At 44.0% G+C, this 26,964-nt stretch overlaps 1 protein-coding gene across 3 annotated transcripts; it reads left to right on the top strand.

The window, feature by feature from the left end:
• The first annotated feature begins 23 nt into the window (after positions 1 to 23).
• ZNF18 (zinc finger protein 18) lies at positions 24 to 26,007 on the top strand. Of its 3 annotated transcripts, XM_034647019.1 has the most exons (9): positions 24 to 582; positions 1,375 to 1,466; positions 10,732 to 11,236; positions 12,406 to 12,595; positions 13,033 to 13,121; positions 18,590 to 18,674; positions 19,753 to 19,860; positions 24,436 to 25,581; positions 25,847 to 26,007. In XM_034647019.1, the coding sequence occupies exons 3-8, from the start codon at positions 10,850 to 10,852 to the stop codon at positions 25,212 to 25,214; spliced, it is 1,638 nt and encodes a 545-aa protein (XP_034502910.1). In that variant the 5' UTR covers positions 24 to 582; positions 1,375 to 1,466; positions 10,732 to 10,849; the 3' UTR covers positions 25,215 to 25,581; positions 25,847 to 26,007. The 3 variants fall into 3 exon arrangements, with proteins under 3 accessions (XP_034502910.1, XP_034502908.1, XP_034502909.1); XM_034647017.1 differs by lacking the exon at positions 1,375 to 1,466; XM_034647018.1 differs by lacking the exon at positions 1,375 to 1,466 and having other exon boundaries at positions 24 to 712.
• The last annotated feature ends 957 nt before the right edge of the window (positions 26,008 to 26,964 follow it).

Here is a 26,964-nt window from a genome sequence, read left to right as displayed (position 1 = left end):
CGGGGACTTGGCGGGTGCGGGGGAGGGGCGGCGGGGCCGAGGGCACTCTGGGGTAGTGGAGACGCCGCTGCCCGGAGCCGGGTCTGCGCCCCGGAGTCTGTGGACCCCGGATTCCCGGCCACGCCCCTGGGCCGGCACCGAAACCGGGCCGCTTCCTCGGCCTTCCTCCAGAGGCTGGAAAGAGGGGCCCCGCGTGGGCCGCTGCCCAGAGCCTTTCTCCCTGGGGTGCTGTGGGCGTTGGGGAGGGAGAGTGGAGGATACCTGGGTGGGGATCGCTGCCCCGGCCTCTGGGACGCAAAATACCGGTGGCCCCCAAACCTCACGGGGTTTGTGACAGTCCCCAAACCTGCCCCCCAAATTCCCCAACGTCAGCAGCTCTCCTCCCCAAAACACAGGCCGTGCTTGGAGCTTCGTGGGTTCCAATTCGGCTATCCCTTGTGAGCCTCCGAGGTTCCTAATCAGTCAACTCTGATACTTGCCTTGCAGGGGGCTTGTGAGGATTAGAAATGGCATGAACAGGGCCTAATATGGAGCTGATACGTAGTGTTGGAGAAAAAATTACTCATATGCTCGTTAAAGACGGTAAGGCAGAGTTTATTCAGGGGGGCTACTACAACGCTGTTTTTCAGGAGCGGAGAGCAATTGGGCTGCACTCTGCAACAATGAGGAGTGGAGAATGATAGCCAAGGAGCCCGGTGGGGCGGCGTGAGGGGTCAGTGGATGGAAAATGACTAGGAGGAAACATCCGGAGTAAAGGGAGTTCTGGCTGAATCGACTTGACTGGAGTTTTGCTGAAGGCGGGCCTGGGTGATACCGAATTTGGTCAGATACCAGGGCTGGTCAGATACCATGGTTGATGTAGTATGTGACCAGCTGTCAAAGATGAGGGACTTTCCCTAAACTGGACTCAGCAAGATTCTTGCTAAAATGGGACTAAAAGGGCCAAGGCCAGATGTGAAAGACCAGGCCTCGTCAAAAAGAGGACTCTGGAGCTTGATTAAAGTTTGCTTAAGGAAAGAGTGTTTGTCAGTATTAGGTACACAACAAAGGGCTACTTGTATGCATAGGTGTAGTGAATATACTTTACCTAAGGGTACATTTTAAGTTCACTCTCATTTGTTACAGTTTTAATAACAGCTACACATTTGGGATTATTCGAAATGTTTCTCATAACAGGAGCAGCTACTTATGAAGTCATTGGAATATAAACTACACCCTCTATAAAGTAATTCAATTTGGAATAATCGAGGCATTTTTCTTAGCATTTTGTTAGGATATAATTACTAAAATCAGATTTAAATGTTTTATAGGATTTATAATTTTCCCTAAATGTCATTTTCCGTAAATGTTTCCTAAACTGCTGTCTTCATTCAGGAAGCAGGTAAATTTGAATGAGTCTGCCCATCAGTCTCTTGCTATGTGGAATCTTTCTACTTATTTGAAACTCAGGAGCCAAATAGATTTAGGTAATGAAGGATGCTTGTATAGTCTCTGTGTGTGTGTGTATAAAATTTATTTTAAAGATTTTTATTTATTTTAGCACATGAGTAGAAGAGGCAGAGGGAGAGGAGGAGAGACCCCAAGCAGACCCATCCTGAGTGCATGGAGCCGGAAGCAGGACCCCATCCCAGAACCCCGAGATCATGACCTGAGCCAAAACCAAGAGTACACTGCCCAGCTGACTTTGCCACCCAGGCACCCCATTTATTTATTTATTTTTTAAATAGACCCTGTGCTCAACAATGTGGGCTTGAACTCAACAACCCTGTAATCAAGAGTAGGACACTTGACTGACTGAGCCACCCAGATGCCCTTTATTCAATATTTTAACATATTTATTCAAAACTGTACATTCTTTCTCTAGAACTTTAATGGTTACCTGTACATTTTGGTATTGTTGTGTTTTCACTATCATTCAGTATGAAAACAGTTTAATTTCCGGGATGCCTGGGTGGCTCAGTCAGTTAAGCGTCTGCCTTCTGCTCAGGTCGTGATCCCTTTGTCCTTGGATGGAGCTCCAAATTGGTCTCCATGCTGGGAGGGGTGGTGGGGTTGCTTCTCCCCCTCCTCCCCTGCTGCTCCTCTTGTTTGTGTGTGCCCGCTCTCTCTCTTTCTTTCTGTCAAATAAATAAATAAATAAATCTTTAAAAAAGGAGAGAAAACATTTTAATGTCCATTGTGATTTTTTCTTTAGCCATGAGTTATATTAGTTATTTGATAATTTCCATATATTGGCATTTTCTAGGTATCTTATTGTTACTGGTTTCTAATTTCATTCCACTGTGGTCAGAGCATATATACTTCGAGATTCCAGTCTTTTGAAACTTACTTATGCATATGGTCTGCTTTGGTGAATGTTTCATATGAACTCGAAATGAATGTGTATTCTGCATTTGTTGAGTCTGAATGTCCATTAGATTGAGTTGGTTTATAATGTTCAGATTTTCTGTANCCTTTTTTGATTTTTTTTTTTTTTTTTTTTTTTGGTCTTCTCCTTCTATCAGCTATGAGGATTTGTCCCTTTAGACCTGCTATTAGGTACATACACGTTTAGGGTTTTGCATTCTAAATGATTGGACCCATTTATCATAATGAAATGTTCCTCTGTCTTTTTTTCTTGAAGTCATTATCAGATACTAATATAACCATACCAGCTTTTGTATGCTTGCTGTTTGCATAGGATGTCTTTTCCCTATTGTTTTGTTTCCAAACTTCTTGTGTCTTTAAGTATTAAATATCTCTTGCAGACACCCTATGGTTGGGTCTTATTTTGCTAAATCTGGCAATCTTATAATTCAAATGTTTAGTCCATTTACATTTAATGCGATTACTGATAAGGTTGTGTGTTAGTCTACCATATTGTCTTTTTTTTTCCATTTGATCTTTCTGATTTTTATTCTCTTGATCTTATTGCATTCTTGGGTAGTGAGTGTTTTTTAGGATTCCTTTATTTTTTTTTAGCTGTACTTCTTTATATAATATTTTTACAGCTACCAATATGTATCTTTAAATTATCAAAGTTTTGGGGTGGCTGGGTGGCTCAGTTGTTAAGTGTCTGCCTTCAGCTCGGGGCATGATCCCGGGCTTCTGGGATGGAGCCCCGCATTGGGCTCCGTGCTCAGTGGGAAGCCTGCTTCTCCCTCTTCCACTCCCCCTGTTTGTGTTCCCTCTCTTGCTGTCTCTGTCAAATAAATAAAATCTTAAAAAAAATTATTCAAGTTTACTTTAATATTTGTACCACTTTATACTAAACAATTTACATTTCTCATTCCTGCCTCTTCTTTAACACCTTTACATTTCCATTTTGTCACTCGACTTTTAGCACCACTCACTTTCCACTTCCTGTTCCTCATTTAGCAATTCATAAATGTAATAACCTAACAACCGATTAATTCCATTTACCCACTCCTTTGTGCTGTTTTTAAATATCTTTTTCTTCTACTTATGTTCTATTTATACACTATTGTTATTTTTCCTTTTAATAGTCAGTTGACTTTTAAGGAAGTTAGAAGAAGTAAAAGCATAGTGTTTCTATATTCACCATATATTTACCATTTTTGGAGATCTTCATTTGTTTCTGTAGATCTTAGTTTCCTTTCAACTGGAAAGGTGTCCTTTAGCATTTCATATAGTACAAATTACTGTTGAGAGGCACCTGGGTGGCTCAGTTAGTTAAGTATCTGCCTTTGGCTCAGGTCATGATTCCAGAGTCCTGGGACCCAGCCCTGTCTGGGGCTCCCTGCTCAGTGGGGGGCCTGCTTCTCCCTCTCCCTACACCACCCCCCCCCACCCATGCTCTCTCACTATCTCTCTTTCAAATGAATAAATAAAATCTTTAAAAAAAAATCACTGGTGAAAAATTCTAGCTTATTTATCTGAAAAATGTCTTCATTTTTTAATTAAAATGTAATTAACATGCAATGTTATATTAATTTCAGGTTTACAACATACTGATTTGACAATTCTGTACATTGGTGCTCACCACAATAACTGTAGTCACCGTGCAATGTTATTAGAATATTATTGACTATATTCTCTGTTGCTGTGCTTTTCATCTCTGTGATTTGTTTGTATATACTGTATAACTTGTTATAACTGGAAGTTTGTATCTCTTAATGCCCTTTATTTATTTTGCTCATAACCCCCACCTCCCTCCCCTTTGGCAAATATCAGTTCTTTGTATTTAAGGGTCTGGTTTTTGTTGTTGTTGATTTGTTTGTTTTGTTTTCATATTCTACGAATAAGTGAAATCATAAGGTATTTTTCTCTCTCCGTCCGACTTATTTCACTTAGCATAATGTCCTCTAGGCCCATCCATGTTGTTATAAACGGTAAGATTTCATTCTTTTTTAGGCCTGAGTAATATTCCATTTTGTGTGTGTGTGTGTGTGTATACCACCTCAGATAGCGGAAAATACTATTGGTATTTTGATAGAGATTGCACTGAATCTGTGGATTGCTTTGGGTAGTATGGGCTTTTTAAACATATTAATTCTTTCAGTCCATGAATGTGATACATCCTTCCATTTATGTTTTCTTCAGTTTCTTTCAACAGTGCCTTAGAGTTTTCAGAGCAGGTCTTTCACCTCCTTGGTTAACTTTATTCCTAGGTATTTTATTCTTTTACATGCAATTGTAAATGGGATTGTTTTCTTTATTTCTCTTTCTACTATTTCATCATTAGTGTATAGAAAAACAACAGTTTTCTGTATGTTAATTTTGTATCCTGCAACTTTACTGAATTCATTTATCAGTTCTAATAGTTTTTTGATGGAGTCTAGGGTTTTCTATGAATCCTGTCCTGTCATTTGCAAACAGTGACAGTTTTACTTCTTCCTTACCAGTTTGAATGCTTTTTATTCCTTTTTCTTGTCTGATTGGTATAGCTAAGACTCCCAGTACTAGTGTTGGATAAAAGTGGTGAGTGGACATCCTTGTCTTGTTCCTGATCTTAGAGGAAGAACTTTTTTTTTTTTTTAAAGATTTTATTTATTTATTTGACAGAGAGACAGCCAGCGAGAGAGGGAACACAAGCAGGGGGAGTGGGAGAGGAAGAAACAGGCTTCCAGCGAAGGAGCCTGATGTGGGGCTCGATCCCGTAATGCTGGGATCACACCCTGCCTAAGGCAGACGCTTAATGACTGAGCCACCCAGGCGCCCCAAAACTTTCAGTTTTTTTTCCACTGAGTGTGATGTTAGATGCAGGCTTTTCATATATGGCTTTTTTTTTTTTAAATAAAGATATGTTCCCTTTAAGTCTACTTTGTTGAGCATTTTTATCATGAATGGGTGTGTTTTGTCAAATGCTTTTTCTGCATCTATTGAGATGATCATATGGGTTTTTTTTCCTTGTTAAATGTAATGTGTTACATTGTTTTATGAATATTGAACTACTTGATTGAGGTGAATGATTTTTTTAATGTATTGTTGAATTTGGTTTGCAAATATTTTATTGAGGGTTTTTGCAACTATGTTCATGAGAGATAATGGCCTGTAGTTTTCTTTTTTTTTTGTAGTGTCTCTGTCTGATTTGGTATTAGGATAATATAATGCTGGCCTTGTAGAATGAATTTGAAAGTTTTCCTTCCTCTTCCATGTTTTGGAATAGTTTGACTTCTCAAACTATAGTTATCAACTCTCCTTTAAATGTTTGCTAGAATTTGCCTGTGAAGCCATTTGGTCCTGGACTTTTGTTTGTTGGGGGTGTTTTGATTACTAATTCAATTTCATTACTAGTAATTGGTTCATTCCAATTTTCTATTTCTTTTCTTTTCTTTTTATGATGTTAGTCACCATACAGTACATCATTAGTTTTTGATGTAGTCTTCCATGATTCATTGTTTGCGTATAACACCCAGTGCTCCATGCAATACGTGCCCTCCTTAATACCCATCGCTGGGCTTGCTCATCCGCCCACTCTCCTCCCCTCTAAAAATTTTCTATTTCTGATTCAGTTTTGGAAGGTTGTATGTTTCTAGGAATGTATCCGTTTTTTTTTTTTCCCCTAGGTTGTCCAGTTTGTTGATACATACTTTTTCATAATACTCTTTTGTAGTCTCTTATGTTTCTATGAATTATTTTTTTTTAATTTCTGATTTTATTTATTTGAGTCCTCTCTCTCTCTTTTCGTTTATGAATCTGGCTAAAGCTTATCAGCTTTTAAAAAAGATTTATTTATTTATTTTAGAGAGAGAGGGAAAGAGAGAGCATGCACAACTGCGAGTGGGGAGAAGGACAGAGGGAGAGAATCTCCAGTAAACTCCCCACTGAGTGTGGAGCTCAATGCAGGGCTTGATCTCAGGACCCATGAGTTTATGACCTGAGCCAAAACCAAGAGTTGGACATGTAACTGACTGAGCCACTCAGGCACCCCAAGGTTTACCAATTTTGTTGATTTTTTCAAAGGACCAGCTCCTGATTTCGTTGATGTACTGTTGTTTTTGTTTTAGTTTCTATTTTGTTTATTACTGCTCTAATCTTTATTATTTCCTTTTCTTCTACTGGTTTTGGGTTTTGTTTGTTCTTTTTCTAGCTCCTTTAGATGTAAAGTTAGGTCGTGTATTTGAGATTTTTCTTCTTGTTGTAGGACTGTATTGCTATAACTTCCTTCTTAAGAACTGCTTTTGCTACATCCCAAAGATTTTGGTCCATTATGTTTTCATTTGTCTCCATGCATTTTTTGATTTCCTCTTTGATTTCTTGGTTGGTGTATTGGTTGTTTAATATCATGTTGTTTACCCCCATGTGTTTGTGTTCTTTTCGGATTTTTTCTTGTAATTGATTTCTAGTTTCATACTGTTGTGGTTGGAGAAGATGCAGGATATGATTTCAGTCTTCTTAAATTTATTGAGACTTGTTTTGTGGCCTAACATGTGATATGTCCTGGAGAATGTTCCAAGTACACTTGAAAAGAATGTATCCTGCTGTTTTTGAATGGAATGTTCTGTCTATATCTCTTATTTCCATCTGGTCTAGTATGTTGTTCAAAGCCAGTGTCTTTGTTGATTTTCTATCTGGATGATCTATTCATTGATGTAAATAGGGTGTAAAGTCCCCTATTATTGTGGTATGACTGCCAATTTCTTCCTTTATGTTTGTTAATATTTGCTTTATGTGTTTACGTGCTCCTATGTTGGGTGCGTAAATATTTAACAGTTGTTACATCCTCTTGTTGGATTGATCCCTTTATATAGTGCTCGTCTTTGTCTCTTATTACAGCCTTTGTTTTAAAGTTTATTTTGTCTGGTACAACTATTGCTACCCCGGCTTTTGTTTCTTCTTCACTTCTGTTTGCATGGAGTATGTTTTTTCATCCCTTCAGTGTCTGTCTGTATGTGCTTTAGGTCTGAAGTGACTCTCTTACAGGCAGCATATAGATGAGTCTTTTTTTTTTTTTAATTCACATTCAGTTAACCTGTGTCTTTTGATTGGAGCGTTTAGACCATTTAAAGAAATTGTTGATAGTTATGTATTTGTTGGTATTTTGTTAGTTGTTTTCTTGTTATTTTGTAGTTCTCTTTCTGCTTTCTCTTGCTCTCTTCCCCTGTGGTTTGATAGCTTTCTTTAGTATTATGCTTGGATTCCTGTCTCTTTATATTTTGTGTATCTATTATAGGTTTTTGATTTGTGGTAACTGCTGGTTTCATATATAATGAGTATAGCAGTCTCTTCAGTTGATGGTTGCTTAAGTTTAAACACTTTTTTATTTTTATTTTTTAAAGGGGACTCCACACCCAGCATGGACTCTAACACAGGGCTTGAACTCACGACCTTGAGATCAAGACCTGAGCTGAAATCAAGAGTCTGATGCTTAACTGACTAAGCCACCCAGGCGCCCCAATTTTGAATGCATTTTAAAAGCAGATGTCATTATTTTAATTCTGATCTTTGAAAAATGTTTTTATTGGATGTGGAAATCCAGATTGATGGTTCTTATTCTAGAATTTGCATTTGGGTCTTCTTTTTCTATTTCTCTGTAGAAAGTCCCTGTCCAGTCATTATGACTACATTTTTCTTGCAGTTCTCGGGCCATCTTTGGGTTGTTTTCTCTTGACGTTTTTTTCCATGACTTTGAGTCCTATTTTCATGTTTTTAAATGTCTAATAATTTTGGGTTACATCTTGGATGTTGTGGGTGGCACATTGTAGATAGTAAGGATTCTGTTATCTTCCCCTGAAGAGTACTGGGTTTTGTTCTAGCATGCAGTTGAATTACTCACTGATCATTTGACTTGAATTAGCTTGGTTTTGTGCCTTGTTAGGACAGATCTCTGGAAAGGCCAAAGTGGATCCTGAGGCCTTTGAACTTGATCAGACTAGACCAGTAGACTGGGTTTCCTCTGCGGCTCTTGTGGTTTTAGGCTCTTTTAGGGCAGGTTTAGAGTAAGTCTTTTCTTTCTTTTTTTTAAAGATTTTATTTATTTATTCGAAAGAGAGACAGCCAGCGAGAGAGGGAACACAAGCAGGGGGAGTGGGAGAGGAAGAAGCAGGCTCATAGCGGAGGAGCCTGATGTGGGGCTCAATCCCAGAACGCCGGGATCACGCCCTGAGCCAAAGGCAGATGCTTAACTGCCATGCCACCCAGGCGCCCCTAGAGTAAGTCTTATTCTAGGGTATGGTCTTTACCTCTAACATGCGGCCTTTCTGGTATCTCAAGATACTTCGGGTATTACCGGGGTCTCTCCACTCTCAGTGGTCAAAAACTATGATACCGCTCATCATTGATTGGCATTTTGTATTTCTTTTGCTCTTAACCCTGTAGCAGCTGCTCTCTGTTAAGTCTTGCATAGTTTCACCCTGCTCATATGCAGTCCAACCCGTGGCTCACAGGAAAACCCCACACAGACTTCTGCCTGACCACTCTCCCCCCACCCCGTCACAGCTCCATTCTCTCCACTGCCCTGTTCTTGAGAGTCCAGATACTAATGCAGCTCCAAGTTCTGATCTCTACCTCCTCAATTTGGTGAGACCACTGAACTCTGCTTGAACTCCACCTTCCTGCACTGTTGTTGGGGAAATTGTCCCCGTGCAGAAAGCCAGGATGATCTTGGATCTCACCTCCTGAGTTTTTCTTCCCTTGGGGATTTCATTCTTGTCTGCCTCTTGTCTAGTGCTTGAACAGAGTTGTCTTATAAGTTTTCTCCAGTGGGTGGGCCAGTCTGTACTGCCAGTTACTCTGCCATGGCCAGAAGCTGAATTCCCCAAACACGTACTTATTGAACACATGATATACACCAGTGTAACACCCTGCTTTCTGTACGAATATATGAATGAAGCACGTGAGTTTCTTTTTGAACTAAAAATAAATGCACTGGGGTCCACATGAGAAACATGTAATATTGGGTTAATGCCTTTTACCTCACTCTTTCCTTTTTTGCTTGAAACATTTTGTTTTCTTCTTTTTTTTAGTTTTTAAGTGATTTTCTGATACGGGATAAATTGCTTGAAGTGCTAGGGATGATGAAGGCATTCCTTATTATACCGCAAGGAAAAAGTTGCTTTTATTTATTTATTTTCAAGAGCAAGCATAAGAGCGAGTGGCGGGGGGGAGGGGCAGAGGGAGAGAGAGAATCCCAAGCAGTTTCCATGCTGAGCTCTGAGCTTGATGAGGGGCTCGATCTCATGACTCTGACATCGTGACCTGAGTTGAAACCAAGAGTTGGGTGCTTAACCACTGAGCCACCCAGGTGCCCTGGAAAAAGTCGTTTTTATGTTTAAATTCAATTAATTAACATATAGTGTATTATCAGTTTCAGAGGTAGTGTTCAGTGTTTCATCAGTTGTATATAACACCCAGTGCTCATTGCATCACGTGCCCTCCTTAATACTTGTCACCCAGTTACCCCATCCCCCCGTCCCCAAAAAGCAACTTTTTAAAGCCAGAGTGTCATACTGATCTCTGATTAAGTCAGACGGATTAAACGATTGAGTGTGTTTGCTTGTTTGTTTTTATTGTTGCAGTTAGTATTATGGAGAAATGATGACCTGTGGCTCTTTAATAACATTCAAGGATTGACCCAGTGATCCAATATTAGGATCTTATGCAAGAAAGTTAAGTAGAAATAGTACATGATTCTTTAAACATTTCTCAATACAAACTTTGTCATTTAATATTTCTTTTTCACTGTCTTAGTTCTTGTCTTCTAGATTTTTGTACCAGTCGCCATAAAATGGTGCTCACTTAGCTCAAGGCCATAGGAATGTTTTTGAGGTAGTAATTGTTCTAAGTCATCTTTAAGCCCAGGGTTGCAAATTTCACTTGTCACAGGTTGTTCCTAAATTCCCAAATAGTCCAGTTTTCCATGTGGCACTCAAAAGAGGTCACCTAGAAATTTCATTGCACCTTTTGGGGAAAAATCAATTTGTTCTCTTCAGCCTCCTCTTTGTTACGGGAGCATCAGATTACTTCAGCATTAGCTTTTATTTCTAGGGCGTTGATGTCTTCATTCAGCTTTACTTTTTTTTAGTCTGCGAACGTACGGATGCAGATAAGGAAGTGTGCAGAAGAGCCGTTTGCTTGGGAACCAGTAGTGAAAATACTTCACGTGGTGCATTTCATTTTTCTTCTTGGTTTGCACATTTGAAGACTGAGAGGGAATGTTGTAAAAAGCTCAGGGTGTTGATGCCAGTTTAGATACAGTATTAGCGATTGGCTTGGTCAACTTTACAATCTTTCTCAGGTGGGGCGTGTGTGCTCGCTCTCACCGATCACGTGTCCCTCTCCTCTTCCCAGCCCTGGCTCTCCCTCCCTCTCTAGCGCCCCTGTGAGAGCCTCAGTGAAGACTTGGTCCTCCCCAGCGGCAACTCCGCCCCGGAAACACTTCACCTAAAAGGACTTGCCACGCCAGAGGATGCGTGTCGAGCTGGGGCAGGTCCCGGTCCTGCCGCCGCTGCCGGCGAAGGCTGAAGACTCCCCATTCTCTGGACCAGATGCAGCGCCTCGAGGGGAGCTCTCTAACCCCGAAACTGCACGCCAGCTTTTCAGGCAGTTTCGTTACCAGGTGACGTCTGGGCCCCACGAGACGCTGAGACAGCTTCGGAAGCTCTGTCTCCAGTGGCTGCAGCCAGAGGTTCACACGAAGGAGCAGATCCTAGAAATCCTCATGTTGGAGCAGTTCCTGACCATCCTGCCCGGGGAGATCCAGATGTGGGTGCGGAAACAGTGCCCCGGCAGCGGAGAGGAGGCGGTGACCCTTGTGGAGAGCTTGAAGGGAGACCCTCAGAGACTGTGGCAGTGGGTAAGCAGAAGGTCTAAGCTGCCAGCGACGCACAGGGCTCCTCTGGGGGCTTTACCGGGTGTGTTTGTCTTTTTTCTGACCCTCAGTGTATGTGGTTTTCCACACTAATGGCCAGTTCTCCGATTTGCTGATACCAGCGAGGTGTCTTACAATTCAGTTCAAGTCTGACACTAATATTCTGGGGTTGGCAGACCCCGTGGGACAAAGGTCAGTCTCATAAGGCTGTTCCCATTTCAGTCACCAAGCACGAGTCACCCAGGCCAGCTGTACTCGAGAGGTTCCCACAACTCCCTCCTCAGGTTCGTTAATTTACTAGAATGACTCCTAGGAGGAGACTTCCGTGACGTCTCTGGACATGCCGTTCTCGCAGCACTTCTGTGTGGCCACCAGCTCAGAAGCTCCCTGAACCCCACTGTTTATGGGATGTTTTGGAGGCTTCGTTACTTAGGCATGACAGATTAATCATTGGCCGTTGGTGATTGAAAATTTCCAGCCCGTCTCCCTTCCTCAGGGGTTGAGTGTTGGGGCTGCGCGTTCGGTCCTCTGGTCTCCTGGTTGGTTCCTATGGTGACTAGCTTCCATCTTGAGGCTATCTGGGGGCCCACCGAGTGTCACCTTCTTAGCATAAACTCAGGTATGGTTGAAAGGGGCTCATGATGAATAACAGAAGTTGCTCCTATCCTGTCGTTCAGGCAATTCCAAGGGTTTTAGGAACTCTGCCAGGAACCTGGGACAAAGACTAAATACATATTTCTTACTGTACCACATCAGTATATCCCCATATCTCACCTAATTCTAAGCCTCTCTGACTCAACACCTTCTCGTCATTACAAAGAGAAGATAAAGCCTCTTGCCCCATTCCATCTTTATACTAAGGTGTTTGAGACGTTGTTTAAAGGATACCTGAGTTTTAATTGGTGGAGACTATCCAGTAGAAACACATTATTAATGGCATGTTCAGAGTCTCCCAGGCCGGACTCAGGCCTCAGCTCTTGGCCCCTCTCAGGATGTTTTCCTCACAGGTTCCTGTTGGTCTAGACAGAGAAGCTGGTTTTCCTTACCTCATGTCCCTAAGGACTGCCTTATTATCTGTTATAGAGCATGAACTTTGTTTCTTTCAGAACCCCTCAGTCCGGATCTCTCCGTAATTAGTAATGTGTGGTCTCTAGATCAGCATCCAGGTTCTAGGACAGGAGATCTTATCACAGAAGATGGAATCTGCAAGCTGCCAAATGGGGGAAGTGGAGCGCCATCTTGAAGTAGGGACTCAGGAGCCGGGACTTCAGGACTCACCGTGCAGGCCTCTGGAGCCTCCAAGCCATCCAGTGAAAGAGGAATCTGACATGGAACAAGAATTAGGTGAGGGGCAGTTACTTGTGGTGGTGTGTGGTGCTTTCTTGGGGAGTTTTGGGGATTGCGGTTAGTAGGCCTAAGAGTGAGTTGAAAACGGTGTGCTGCTCAAATGAGGGTATTTCTGGAAAGTTTGGAAACAGGGTAGACCTACTGAATTGCTCTGATTGGAGATTCAGTCTGTGCATCTCCTTTATGACTGCGCCAGACCATTTGAATGTTGGTTCCAAGGCAGGGGGAAGGAAGGAGGGGGAAAATATGGGTGAGGCTGTCTGGAAGGTTGTGGGGAGTTGGAGTTTGTTAGGAAGGTAAACACGAGTCTTGACATCATGGACGCTGGGACAGGCATCAGTTCTCATTTGGGACAATTTCCATCCGTACCCTCCGGGGAGTGGTTTGCAATGACATCTTTCTAGAATCTTCAAACTTTCTGTTCCTCCTTTCAGTGATGGCTGCCCCGCCTCCCGCCCCACCAGAGGAAAGGCTCATCGGAGACCAGGAGTTTGGAGCCTCCTTTCTCCAAGCATCACCTCCGGTGAGCTGGCTTCCTGCCTCTCTCACCCCAGAGATGGGCTTGAGGGTGTCAGCAGTCAGGAGGATGGAAAGGGGATGCGTTCTCAGAAGCAGAGGAGAGAGGACAGCTTAGCAAGGACAACAAGAACAATACACGTGGAATGAAACCCGAGTCTCAGCATTTCTTCGAGGCAGAATGTTTAGTAATTATCTTGATAATGGAATCTGCGTCCTGGAAAAGGTGGCCCTCTTGTGTCTCCCTTTTCCTGTTCCTCTGGTTATGCTGAGAAAAGGCTCTGTTTCATTTCCTGGTCTAGCCTCGCCCATAGGAGTCAGTCTGAGATTTTGAAAGCTTCTATCTAACGTGGGACAGGTGGCTTCCCCCATCTTTACGGAGGCATAATTGACGAACAGCAAACTGACCATATTTCAGGTGTACAGTTTGATAAGTTTTTGACATACACACACGTGTGAAAGCATGACCATAATCAGGATGATAAACCTACTTGTTACACCCCACGGTTTGCTTTTGCCCTTTTGCGATCCCTCCCTCCTGTCCTCCACACTCCCCCAACCCTGAGATCCTGAGGCTACCACTGAGCTGCTTTCTGTCACCATACATTAGTTTGCATTTCCTAGAATTGTGTATAAAATGGAATCATGCCATCTGTACTCTTTGTTTTTCTGCATGTAATGCATTTTTCATGCTGCTTTTAATATTTTCTCAGTGTATTTTAACAGTTGGACTGTGATGGACCTGGGAGTCATTTTCTTCATGTTTCTTGTGCTTGGGATTCTTTGGGATTCTTGGATCTGTGGGTTTATAGTTTCCAACAAATTTGGAAGAATTTTGGCCAGTATTTCTTCGTCTGTTTTCTGTCTCCCTTCCTTCTCCACTTCTTTTTGGACTTTGAGAATAACACCCCCTTGGCCTTATCTAGTGGTAATGCACAGACATATACTAGATCTCTTGCGGTTGTCCCAGAACTTACTGATGGTCTTCTGTCTTTTAAAAAAAAATCTGTTTCATTTTGGGTAGTTTCTGTGTATGTGTGTTCAGGTTCACTGATCTCTTCCACAAAGTCTAATGTCCTGTTAATCCCACCCAGTGTAGTTTTCACCTCCAGATGTTTGAATTGGGCCTTCGTTATTTTTTTCACGTCTATACTTAACGTGTTGGGTCTTTCCGACACCTTGAATGTGCAGGATGTGGCCAGACCATCTGTGTTAATGTCCTTGTCTACTAATCTTTCACCTGTGTCATTTCGGAGTCAGTTTGGGTGGATCAGTTGATCTCATTTTGAGGTGTTTTCCTGCTACTCTGTGTGCCCAGCAACCTTTGATTGGATGTTGGATGTTGTGCATTTTACCTCGTTGGGTGCTGGGTATCTCGACACTCCTCTAAACATTGTTGAGCTCTGCTCTGGCGTGTGGTTGAGTTACTTGGACGTAGTTTGTGTTATGGCATCCGAGAAGTCTCACTTTTCCACTCCTGAGGCAATACCCTTCCGCATATTCTCCCTGAGGCTGCCTGATGTACAAGGTGTCCTGGCTGGTGGACAGGAACTATTTCCAGCACCGTGCAAGCTCTGTTTCCTCCATTTCTTTTGGGGGATCTCTCCCAGATTTGTGGGGGACCCTCTGTACGTCTCTGGAGCTCTCTCTCTGTTCAGCTCCCCGCTGTGGTCTTCTGCCCTGCTAACTATATCTCCCTTCACCGCCCCAAACTCTGAGCTCCTTCTGCCAGCTCAAGGGGGAGGGGGCTGCCTGCCTCCGCCTGGCCCCCCTGCCTCTGCTTCCCGGGGTGCTCTTTCCAGGCAGCAAGTTTGGCCGGAGCAGGTCTCACCTAATTGGTTTCCTCAATTTCAGGGATCTCTGCTCTGCCTACCAGGGGATGTCTGCGAACTGTTGTGTCATGTATTTTGTGCTCTTTTTCATTTATTTCAGGCGGGAAGGTAAATGTGGTCTCTGCTACTCCATCTTGGCCGTGAGCAAGTTTGGGAACAGGAAACAAATAAACAGCATTTATTTTGAATGCGTAGTTAAATTAACACTGAAAAGTTGCGTTTGATTAAAAATGGTTTTTCTGGAAAAACACTGTTTCAGTGTTTTCTCCCTTTGGGGAGCCCTTTTTGGGACTTGCCTCCTGAGGTACTTGGAGTGAAGGTAAAGGTAGGGAAGCCAGTGGGTGGTGCTTGATGTGGTGCTGAAGCCGGGTTCGAGCCTCAGCCTCCCAGGCTCAGAGATGTAGAAACCAGAATGCCGACTTCACAGTTTACCCCCCCAGGGAGAGGGATGGGAGGGGCTGGGAGAGGCACAGACCCTTTTAGTGACTCAGGGTACCTGTCTTCCTACTTTCCGGATACCTAGAAACCAGATCGTTAGGCAGGAGGTTTCATAGTGACAACGATTTGGATATTCTGTGAACTATTTCAAGCAGACATGGAGGATTATTGTTGCCCCTGTAGTAAGTACAAAGTGTCTGTATGAATGGTCTATACAAGTTTTGAACATATTCTAACAAGTAGAATGAAGCTTTAACTATACATAACATAGCAACATTAACCATGACTTGTTTTGGATAGCTCAAATCAAAAGACTAAAAAATGTTCAGTATCTCCGTGTGTGTGTGTGTGTGTGTGTGTGTGTATGTGTGTGTCTTTCCCTATATTGAGCAGATCCAATCCCAGTATCCCTGCTCCAAACTCTAACAAAAGCCATTTGCATCAGAAGCACCTTGATATTGAATGGATGCTTTGTGAAGTGAAGGGAGATATTAAAATAGATGTAATCACTCCCTCGGATCTCTTTTCTATGTTAGGAGCTTTGTGAATAATGCCAGAATAGTGAAGTAACGTCCCTGCACAGTGGTCCTTCATTATCAGGCACTGTGTCTGAGTCAGAGCCTCACGTAGATAGACTCTGGGATGCATTTACTCGTGTTGCTGTGTTTCCAGCCTTCGGGAGAGGAACTCCATGCAGAGAACTCTGTGCAAGTGCCTTGTGCAGTGTCTCACGGACCCACAAGGTGGTGCTGTCTCCACGCAAAATCAAGATTACGTTTTTCTCAGAGTCCATAGTTCTGTCCTTCCAGAACAAGAATTGAGATTTTTTCCCTCCTCTTATAAAAATGAGGAAAAGGCAAGATGGGTGCAGTTGTGTCTTGCCTGTGGAGTCAGGGCTTTCTTCACGCATCCCTAGCGTCCTGGCAGGTCCTCGAGTGAGTGTGTGGCTTCACGTGGAGGTACGCTCTTTAGAGTCCTCCCGAAGCATCTTTTCTGAGTTTTGAATGAGCTGATTGAGGCCCTTGGGGATTTTGGTGGCCACACTCTCTGTTGACTTGTACTGTCCTTGGGTGCGGTCCTTGGGTTCCATTGTGGTGCCCATGGAACTGGCCATGGGTCCAGCAGGCCAGGCAGCCGAGCAGCCAATCCTGTGCTCGTGGGCACGCCCGTTACTCTCTGCGGCTGCCAAAGCAAGGGTCTGTGTCTTCTGATCGAGAGGACCGAGGGGTCGCATGTTCGGCATACTGGTTATTTGCTCAGACTGGCTGCTTTCAGGAGGTTGTTCAGGTAGCTTCACTCACAGATTAACAAAGTAAGCTCACAACTCTATGAATTCCTTTAATAAGCAACAATTCTAAATTGAAATTCAAATTTAAAATGTGCTTATAGTTAATACTTAAGTATATGGTAAAATATATTTAAGTCACTTTTCACTTTTTTTTTTTTAAAGATTTTATTTATTTTAGAGAGAGGGCTAGAGCATGAGCAGGGGTAGGGACAGAGTGGGAAAGAATTTCAAGCCAAGCCCCCCTCAGGCCTGGTCTCAGACCCTGAGCCTGTGCAGAGATCGTGACCTGAGCCAAAATCAAGTGTGGGGCACTTAACCGACTGAGCCATCCAGGCGCCCTCACTTTTCATATTTTTATCCTAAAAAAAAAATCAACCCATCTTTTGCTTTTTTAAAATTTTCACTTAGTTATCTGCTCATTGCAGGCTTTCGGTGTCTTCATTCTTTTTCTGGTCTACTGCTTCCCTTTGGTGTGCTGTGGGGCGGACTTGATTGAGGACCGAGAATGGCTTCCCTGAGTAGATACTGTGTCGTGGGAGCATGTCATTTTCTTATTCGTCCTCCTCAGTTGTGCTCCCTGTAGCTGGCTGTTCATGGTAATAATGGATGGCTATCGGCTTTGAGGTTCCTCAAAGTGTACAGAACCCCTTCATTTCTTTCTGCAAACCCTCGGTGGGGAGTCTGGGAGACCGAGTATCCTGTAGACCACTTGTACAATAATCACAGTAATAAATGTATCACTTCCTGAGCAGTTATTTGCCAAGGGCTTCATTTCTCCCGGACAACGTGTATCGGGTGCCTGCTCTGTCCTGGGCACCGTCATGGGGACTGAGAAAGTACAGTGGGGAGTCCTTTTCTCATGTAGCTCACACGTTAGTAGGGGCAGCTCTTAGAGACTTGTGCGTGTGTGTGTACACGCACATACATGTAAATAGTCGATAAACTGATGAATGCTAGCAACGAAGACCACAACATGTTGTGAAAACGAGTGACGCGTTATTTATTAGTTTTCGAGTTTCGTACTCTAATCAAGTGAGGACGGAGACTCAAAGATGACGTAACTTAAGATCTCAGGTAGTAGTGGCAGATCTGAACTTGGAACCCATGTGTCTGACTCCAAGGGCTGTGCTATTTATGAGTCACGCCGCTGTACAGACTGAGTCGTTCACAAGTCAGCTTCTCGGTGGGAAGATTGGAGTTTGAATTCACAGGAGATTCCTGTTAGGCAGTGTTCCCAGTTTTGAGTCTCTAGTCTCCAGTTTCCTAGGAAAAGAAAGGCGTGTTTTGGGGATAATCGAGGGACACCTGGCTCCAGAGAACCCACCAATTTTCCACGAAGCAGGTGGAAAACTGGTCTAATGTTAGACCTTAAACTCAGAACCGTTGGGGGGTTTCCAGGTGGGCACGGAGGCAGCGTCTGTCTCTGCTCTGAATCCAATGATCTGTGTCAGGGGACAACGCACTTGACTTCCTTGTGGGCTCTTCCCACCTTTTTGCTGATTTGCACTTGCATTTCCAACACATTCCCTTTTAATTCCTTTTCCCTCTTGAATTTCCAGATTTTAATGAAATATCGGGACTATCAGGCCCCTACTGTTCAACGACCTCTATTATAAGCACTGAGTTAAAAAAAGAAAAAAATAAAGGGCAGTGTGGAAGAGGCCTCTGCCTTCTCTCTGTGTCCTTCACTCTTAAATATGTGCAACTGGAAAAAAATCCAGAACTTTAAAAACTAAATGTTTTCTAAGCAGGGTAAGAAATAGTGACGTGGAGACTGTAGTTTTCCCCTTGGCCTCTTCCGGTGAGCCACCTCCCATGATTCTTTAGATCTTCTGCTGGCCAGGCTGCTAGGGCATGTCCCTGTTTTCCTCTAGGTAGGGAAGGCTGGGTCACAGACCTGTGTTGTGTGCTTTCTAGGAGCATTGGAGGCACCTGGATTCCACTCAGAAGGAGCAGTACTGGGATCTCATGCTGGAGACCTACGGGAAAATGGTCTCAGGAGGTGAGGGCATGGACTAGTCTGACTGGAGGAGGCGGTAAACATTTCCCGTGTCCCGTTAATGGTGGCTGCTCCACTTGAAGTTCCCTGGGTGAGGCAGGGCCTGAGGGGCATGGCCGGGAACTGGAGGGAGCAGCTTAGTGAGAGCACCGAAAGCATTCCATGCTCCCGCAACTGTCAGGGCTGCATTCCACGTAGTAACTCCCCAAATCTACGAGATAGGTGATGGTCTTCCCATGTTGGAGATGACCAAAGTGAGTGGGAGGTCAGGCCATGTGCTCACTGTTAACGTAGCTCGTAAGCGCAGAGTTAGGACAGAACTCAGTGTGGCTGACTGAGTCCACGCTCTGTTCCACTAAACCATACTGTCCCAACCAACCGTGGGTGGGGCCCAATCATTGGCCTTGTACCTGTCCAGACTCTTCTTTTTTGTGACCTTCACCGTATATCTTGGTCATCTTGTGAGTGCTGGTGTCTTAGAAGCTCGCAATAGCTCCTAAGAAGATAGGAAGCTCCTTCTAAGATAAGTGTTTTTTTTTTTTTGGAAGATATTATTTATTTATTTGAGAGGGAGAGAGAGAAAGAGAGTGAGCATGAGCAGGGGAGGGGCAGAGGGAGAAGCAGACTTCCCGTTGAGCAGGGAGCCAGATGCAGGGCTCGATCCCAGGACCCAAAGATCACGACCTGAGCCGAAGGCAGATGCTTAACCAACGGAGCCGCCCAGGTGCCCCTTAAGGTTTTTTTTTTTTTTTTTTAAAGATTTTATTTATTTATTCGACAGAGATAGAGACAGCCAGGCGAGAGAGGGAACACAAGCAGGGGGAGTGGGAGAGGAAGAAGCAGGCTCATAGCGGAGGAGCCTGATGTGGGGCTCGATCCCAGAACGCCGGGATCACGCCCTGAGCCGAAGGCAGACGCTTAACCGCTGTGCCACCCAGGCGCCCCGCCCCTTAAGTTTTTTGAGTGATCTCCAGATCCTTCATATTTCCCTTTCATGGTCAGGTTGTACCTTTGAAGGACACAGCTTGGTCCCCAGTTCTCCCCATTCATCTAGGCTTCCTGTTATCTCTCTGCGTGCCAGGCATTTCCAATTCCAAGTGTGATCTGACTAATTCAACAGAGTATGGGGAAGAGCTGGCGGGACTGCACCTTCATGTTGGCGAGAAGATCTCAAGACCCACCTGCATAGGTGAGTGATCTTTCATTGGGCCTGAGCCCTTTCTGACCTCCTGTCATTAAATTGGAAGTGGTGGGGGAGATACTAGGACCTGATGTCTATGTCATCGACTGTAGTGAGCCATGATCTGGTCAGTCCAGAGTGAGTGTGAAGGTTGGGTCTCCTCATCTGTGGTACGGGGCTGTCGATACGTATATATGTCATGGAACAGAGACCACACGTTGGTCTTCAGTCTGCCTTCAGTCTTGTCTGCCATGACAGCTTGCTTTCTCAGAGAGTTAAGATTAGGGCAGATGGATACCAACGCAGATAGGAGTTCCTCTACAAAAACGTGATGTTAACAGCAGTTATTGCCCTTCCTGACTCTTTCGTTTTTCTTCTTTCTTTCTTTATTCTGGTTCTAGTGAAATGAATACTAATTAAGACAAAACAAACAGAAAAACATGTTTAATCTCCAAGCACTGAACTTTCACTAAACAGCAGCAATGGCAAACACTTGCTATGAATCGTATATTTTAAGACTGGAGAGGAAGAGATATGTGACCTTGTTCTGTTGTAATGTAGCAGTCACCCTTTGTTCGCTGCACTCTGTTTAAAACATTGCAGTCACATAACACCTACCCCTCATGCTTACCTGCACACCCCACCCCCCACCCCTTCTCCATAGACAAAAGATCCCAGCACTGTGGAGGAAAAAAAGGACCAGGTATGACAATTATTTGACAAGTCCTTCTTTCTCCCCAGTGGGAATGAATTAATAATTTTCCTTTGCTAGTATATTACAGAGACAACAAGCATCAAATGAAACGTGATTTTAATTCTAACCGATATATTTATCATAATACTATTTCACAAGGATTCCTTTGGAGGAGTATTTTTCAAACTGCGTTTCATGACCAATCAGTGTATTGTAAAATCATCTTATAGGTTGCAACTGGCATTTAAAAAATTGCAATGATAAGCGTGAATAGAACGTACCAGAATGCAGATAGAAAATATCAAATGTCAGGCTAGGTAGCATTTCAGGGAGTTTTTGTTGCAGGCATGTGTGTGTGTTCTGTATTTCAGTATAAACATGCTTCTTACTGTGGGCGGCAGACAAAAGAAGTCTGAAAACGCTGCTTTAGAGGTTGTTGCAGTAGGGTTTTTGTTTCAGTAGATTTTATTTTCCGGAGCAGTTTCAGGTTCACAGCAAAATTGAGTGGAAGGATCAGAGATTTCCCATATGCTCCCTGGCAGGGGGATGTTATTTGTGATATATGGTGATAGATATGATGATATATTTGTGATATATGGCTCACATATCCCCACTCATTCTTTTTTTTCCCCTTCTTCTTCAATCCACCTGCTGACATGGTCCCATTAGATCTTACCTTGAACGACACTGAGGGGCATCTATAAAGCTAGCCTGCCTTAATAGGGCAGAGAAATGCCACTGTCGGTTCCTGAAAGAGAGGCTATGTGGGAAGAGAGGCCAGGGAGGTAGGCATGTGCAGGGTGGACTGGAAGGAATGCTTGAGGAACCCCGTGGGAAGTTGATGCCAGAGCCAGGCGTGCAGGGATGGGCCCCGAAAGGGCTCGTTCCATCTAAAAGACGCAACAGGTAGCCAGTCTACCAGATCTAGACTCACACCAAAGGGGCAGAAGTCTTGAGAGAGAGCCTATATGCTGTTTGTTTGACCATATGGGAGAATGGGTCCTACTTAAAGCAGGCCAGCAGGGGAGTAAACCTCAGGAAGCCATGTACTCACCTTTATCAAAATCCCAAGGGATTTACCCTCCCCCCCCCCCCCCCCCCCCCCCCCCCCCCCCCCCCAATTATTTGGGAAAATGAATCTTCAGTAGTTATCTGGAAGAATACTGCAAGAATACAAAAGAGTCTTGGAAGAAGAATGTTTCATCAACATTAAATCTCAATATTAAAAGCCTGTCGTTTTAGTCTGGCTGGCTCAGTCGATGGAGCTTGTGACCTGATCTCGGGGTCATGAGTTCGAACCCCACGTAGGGCATGGAGCCTACTTAAAAAAAAAAAAAAAGAATCTGTCATTTTAGAAAGGTGAAGTCGTTAAAATAATGGGATACTGATCTAAAAATAGCCTCACAGACTGATGAAACAGAAAAGGGAGCCTCGGAAGAGACGCTGGTGTGTATGAGGATTTAGCATGTGATGGAGGAAGAGGGAGCACAGATCCGTGGGAGGAGGTGTTCTTCATGGAGCAGTGCTCTTCGGGAAAAGGAATCGGTTTAACTTTGATGAAAAAGATGTAAAATATGAAAATAATAATAAGGAAGGAAGTGGGTGAATATTTGATTCACGTCTGGGGCGGGGAAGATTTTACCAGTATAAAAGCCACGGAAAAAAAAAACTGTTAAGGAAAAGATTAGTAGATTTGAGTATATTTAAAAATAAAACCCCCCATAATTTACACGTATACATAAATAACCCCAAACATAAATAACCCCAAACAAAAGTAAGGTAACTAAATTGGTGGAAAACATTGTTCATTAACATGACAGGTAAATGATTATTTTTCTTAATATAGAGAGAGTTAATGCAGGTTAATAAGAAAAAATGACTTTCCCAATAAAAAAAATTGGCAGCAGTCTTATGAAAAAGAGCTCATAAATGTGAAAAACTTCATCCTTTATTAACTAAGGAATTAAAATTTTTAACAATGAAAAACATTTCTTTTCACTGCTCTCCGTGGCCAATATTTTAGAAATATTCAGCGCTTAAGTATTGAGGGTTCTCCTCCGCTTAGCCCAGCTGCTCATAGCAAGGGAGGGCATAGTCCTTCTGGAGGTGGACTTGCCACAGTGTCAGGAGCCTCAGAAAGAGCGTTCAGGTCTGTTGACATGGTAGTAACCCTTCAGGGAATGTGAAGTGGTCAGAAACGTGGGCAGAAGTGGACGAAGACAGAATCACAGCATTATCTATAGCCGTCAGACCATAACAAACAGCTCCGATTTCCACAGAATTCCTTCAGTAAGTCATGTGCTTACTATTACGTCTGGTGACGTCTCTGTGATGGGCCATTATTGAGCTTTAAAATGATATTTATCAAGCCTTCTTTAAAGACAAAAGTACCTTTGTCATTCGAGAGGAATGTGTTCTAAGGGACTGTGAAGTAACCAGTCAGATCTAAGTCGTTGGCAGATTCCTGGGTCTCTAGCAGATAATGTGAAGACACTAAAACAGGAAAGAGAGCGGTACAGAGCTTCCTCAGATCTGCAGGAAGAAAGTCATTTATACAAGCTGGAAACAAATTCTGCCACCAAAGTAGAAGCCTTTATGTATTATTTAGTGGTAATAACCAAAAACTCAGAAAAATAAAATCTTTTTTTAAAGACTTTTATTTATTTGAGAGAGAGAGAGTGCGGGAGAGCAGAGAGGGAGAGGGAGAAGCAGACTCCCCGCGGAGCAGAGAGCCCCAGGCAGGGCTCAAACCCAGAACCCCGAAGTGCTTAACCGACTGAGCCACACCGGTGCTCTGAGAAAAACAAAATTATCACGGTTAATCCGAGTTGGTGAAGCACACGGGAATGCTGCGTCTGGGCCCCCAGACTGAGGGATCCACTTTTCTGCCACAGCCTCACTGTGCGTTAAAGCCACAGTAAAGTGACACATTGATGCGTTTCAGGAAGTTTTAGGTGACTTGTGAATGGGCGAATCCATGTGAAATTGGTAAATACTGCCATTTACAATTTAAATGCCACAAAGCCAGGTATGGAACTGTGTATACAATATGATACCAATTATGTAAAAAAAAAAAACACACACACATACATACATACACACACGTACAGGTTAAACAGCGGAAGGAAATGTATAATCATGGTTGCTACCTCTGNTTACAATTTAAATGCCACAAAGCCAGGTATGGAACTGTGTATACAATATGATACCAATTATGTAAAAAAAAACCACACACATACATACATACACACATGTACAGGTTAAACAGCGGAAGGAAATGTATAATCATGGTTGCTAATCATGGTTAAACAGCGGAAGGAAATGTATAATCATGGTGGTATGATCGAGGTTGATTTGGTTTTCTTCTGTTTTTCTCTCCAAATTGTTTTAGCGATAAGACTTATGCTTTATGCATAACCAGATAAAAACGAATCCTTTTTCAAAGGAACACCTTCTAAAAGACACTTGTTTTTCCCGGACCTTAAGAAATGCATGCTGCTCCGGGCGCCTGGCTGGCTCCGTCGGTGGAGCCTGTGACTCTTGATCTCGGGGTCGTAGGTTCAAGTCCCACGTTGGGTGTGGAGAGGACTTAAAAATAAAATCTTAAAAAAAAAAGAAATGCATGCCGCTCATTTACTGGGGCAGGGGCGGTTGGCGGGCCCTGTGTGCACCCCCTCTGCTGTCAAACGTTCTCAGCTCCTTAGCACTTAGCCTGGACCCCAGCAGTGAGTGCCAGGCACTCGGGCTGGATGATATTATCCTTCCTCACTCACTGATGCCCTCTTGACAAGAGTAGTAATGTTTCACGATGACCTTCTTTTTTGACATACGAGTTAGAAAACAGGGCGTCCCATTGATTGAATGATTTCAAAGCTTCTTTCTCCTTCCAGGAGACAGGCAGGAGAATGACAAAGAGAACGTGAATTTGGAAAATTGTAGAGGCCAGGAAGCTTCCGAAGTCTCCTGTCAAGCGTCAGGAGAGGCACCTTCGCAGGCCTCCTTGGGTGGCCTCTTCAGTGAGGATGAACCGAGGTGCTTTGGAGAAGGAGACAGTCTCCCCGAGGCTCTGGAAAACCTTCAGGGTGAGGGGCCTGTGGGCCAGCTCTCATCGCACGGCAGGAATTCTGGGAAGCATCATTTGGCTAATCCCCATCCAGAAGAACTGTCCCTGCTGTGGCTGGAGGAGAAGAGAGAGGCGTCTCCGAAAGGGCAGCCGAGAGCCCCCATGGCCCAGAAACTACCCACCTGCAGGGAGTGTGGGAAAACCTTTTATAGGAATTCTCAGCTGGTTTTCCACCAAAGAACTCACACCGGAGAGACGTACTTTCAGTGCCCTACCTGCAAAAAAGCCTTTCTGCGGAGTTCAGACTTCGTGAAGCATCAGAGGATCCACACGGGAGAGAAGCCCTGTAAATGCGATTACTGTGGGAAAGGCTTTAGCGACTTCTCGGGGTTGCGTCACCATGAGAAGATCCACACGGGAGAGAAACCCTATAAATGTCCCATCTGTGAGAAAAGTTTTATTCAGAGATCCAACTTTAATCGACACCAGAGAGTTCACACAGGAGAGAAACCTTACAAGTGTTCCCGCTGCGGGAAGAGTTTTAGCTGGAGCTCGAGCCTTGATAAACATCAAAGATCCCATTTAGGGAAGAAGCCGTTCCAGTAGTCAGGCTCTCTTAGCCCAGTTCTGGCTCTGGTCTATTTAAAAATACTTCGTTCTGTCTGGAGCAGTTGCAGCCCCGAACGACCAGCCCTGTTCCCTCTCTGTCTCTCTTTTTTTTCATGGAAGAGAGAGGAGAGGTACCTGAACACGGCTTTGGACTGGGAGGACGTGGTGGCCTCCGGGTTGGATTTTGCGTCGGTTTATTTTCTTGCTTCTGCGTCAGGAGAAGGAATAATCTTCATCTTTCAGCTCATTTCTTGTTTTGGATTCCTCGGGGAAAAAAGTAGCACTTGGAAAGCCTGTTTCACAGGTGCCGTGTGGGGAGTTTAACTGGATTAGCCGCAGTTGCTGCTCGTGGGAAGGCCCTCAGGTCAANTTTTTTTCATGGAAGAGAGAGGAGAGGTACCTGAACACGGCTTTGGACTGGGAGGACGTGGTGGCCTCCGGGTTGGATTTTGCGTCGGTTTATTTTCTTGCTTCTGCGTCAGGAGAAGGAATAATCTTCATCTTTCAGCTCATTTCTTGTTTTGGATTCCTCGGGGAAAAAAGTAGCACTTGGAAAGCCTGTTTCACAGGTGCCGTGTGGGGAGTTTAACTGGATTAGCCGCAGTTGCTGCTCGTGGGAAGGCCCTCAGGTCAACTCTTTAGGTTGAGGGTTCTAGAACAGGTCTCCTGTTCCAGAAGGGGCAGTGGAGAGGGCCAGCGAGCTCCTGTGTGTTGTTTGTCAAACTGGTACAAAATTAACTTCAGGTGTCCCTCGTTTTAAATAAACTTCTTAAAGGCACTCCCTATCTTATTTGTGTCTCTAGTGTCGACTGTGTTTTAACTGTAACTCAGAGTGCATTTTCTCATAGAAGACCCTAAGTGGTGGTTGAGCTTGGGGTCGTCCCGTACAAACTTACCTAGTTTTATCAGTCAGCTGGAGAATAATAGGAAATTGCTAACCCGGTGTCCAGGTGCAAGAGCGCGGTCAGTGCTGGGCATTCTTTCTCTCAGGTAAGTGTGGCATCCCTGGGGTCCTTCTGAGCTCACCTCCCACTTGCTCACCTGCCTCAACCCGCCCCTCTTTCCCTCTTTCTCCTGGCTGTCAGTTTTCCAAAGTGTTGTGTGTTTTTTTTTGTTTTGTTTTTTTTTTTTTAAGTAGGCTCCCTGACTAGCATGGAGCACAACTCAGGGCTTGAACTCACGACCCTGAGATCAAGACCTGAGCTGAGATCAAGAGTCGGACTGGGCCACCCAGGCGCCCCTAAAATGATCTTCATTATCTCATTTGTTCAGTAGGTGTTAGGAGGAAGTCAGTAGTAGTGATCTACTTTCAGTTGTGTCGGCAGGTGTGACAGGTATACCTAACCGGCGCCCTTGTCCTTCCCTCAAAATCACATGCCCCACAGTGTCCTCGCAGCGAGCGAGACTTCTGCCTTCCCTCCGTCTTAGTCCTCCTCTCACCTGCTCTTATATTGCTGATGCTGAGGACCAGGAAGGATGAGGCTCGTGAGGAGGGCAGAGCTGTCTCCCTGCAAACAGGTTAATCTGTAGCACAAAACTGTAGGTTGTTGGCAAGTATGTTACGGGTTGAGGAGGAGAGACGAAACTCAAGGTGGAATTCCCGGATTCGAGAGGAATTTGTTAACTCCCTTATGGCATGCAGGTGAGGAGTAAGGCTCCTCATTAGGGGGTGCAGGAACCACAGGGCAAGAAGCAGGGAAATCATGGAGGAATTAGCGTTTGGTTTTGTATTCGGTACAGCAGAGAT

The sequence above is a fragment of the Ailuropoda melanoleuca genome, chromosome 17 (assembly GCF_002007445.2).
Source record: "Ailuropoda melanoleuca isolate Jingjing chromosome 17, ASM200744v2, whole genome shotgun sequence".
NCBI lineage: Eukaryota > Metazoa > Chordata > Mammalia > Carnivora > Ursidae > Ailuropoda > Ailuropoda melanoleuca.
The sequence above is the reverse complement of the archived record's forward strand: the minus strand, read 5'-3'. Positions and strand labels throughout refer to the sequence as shown.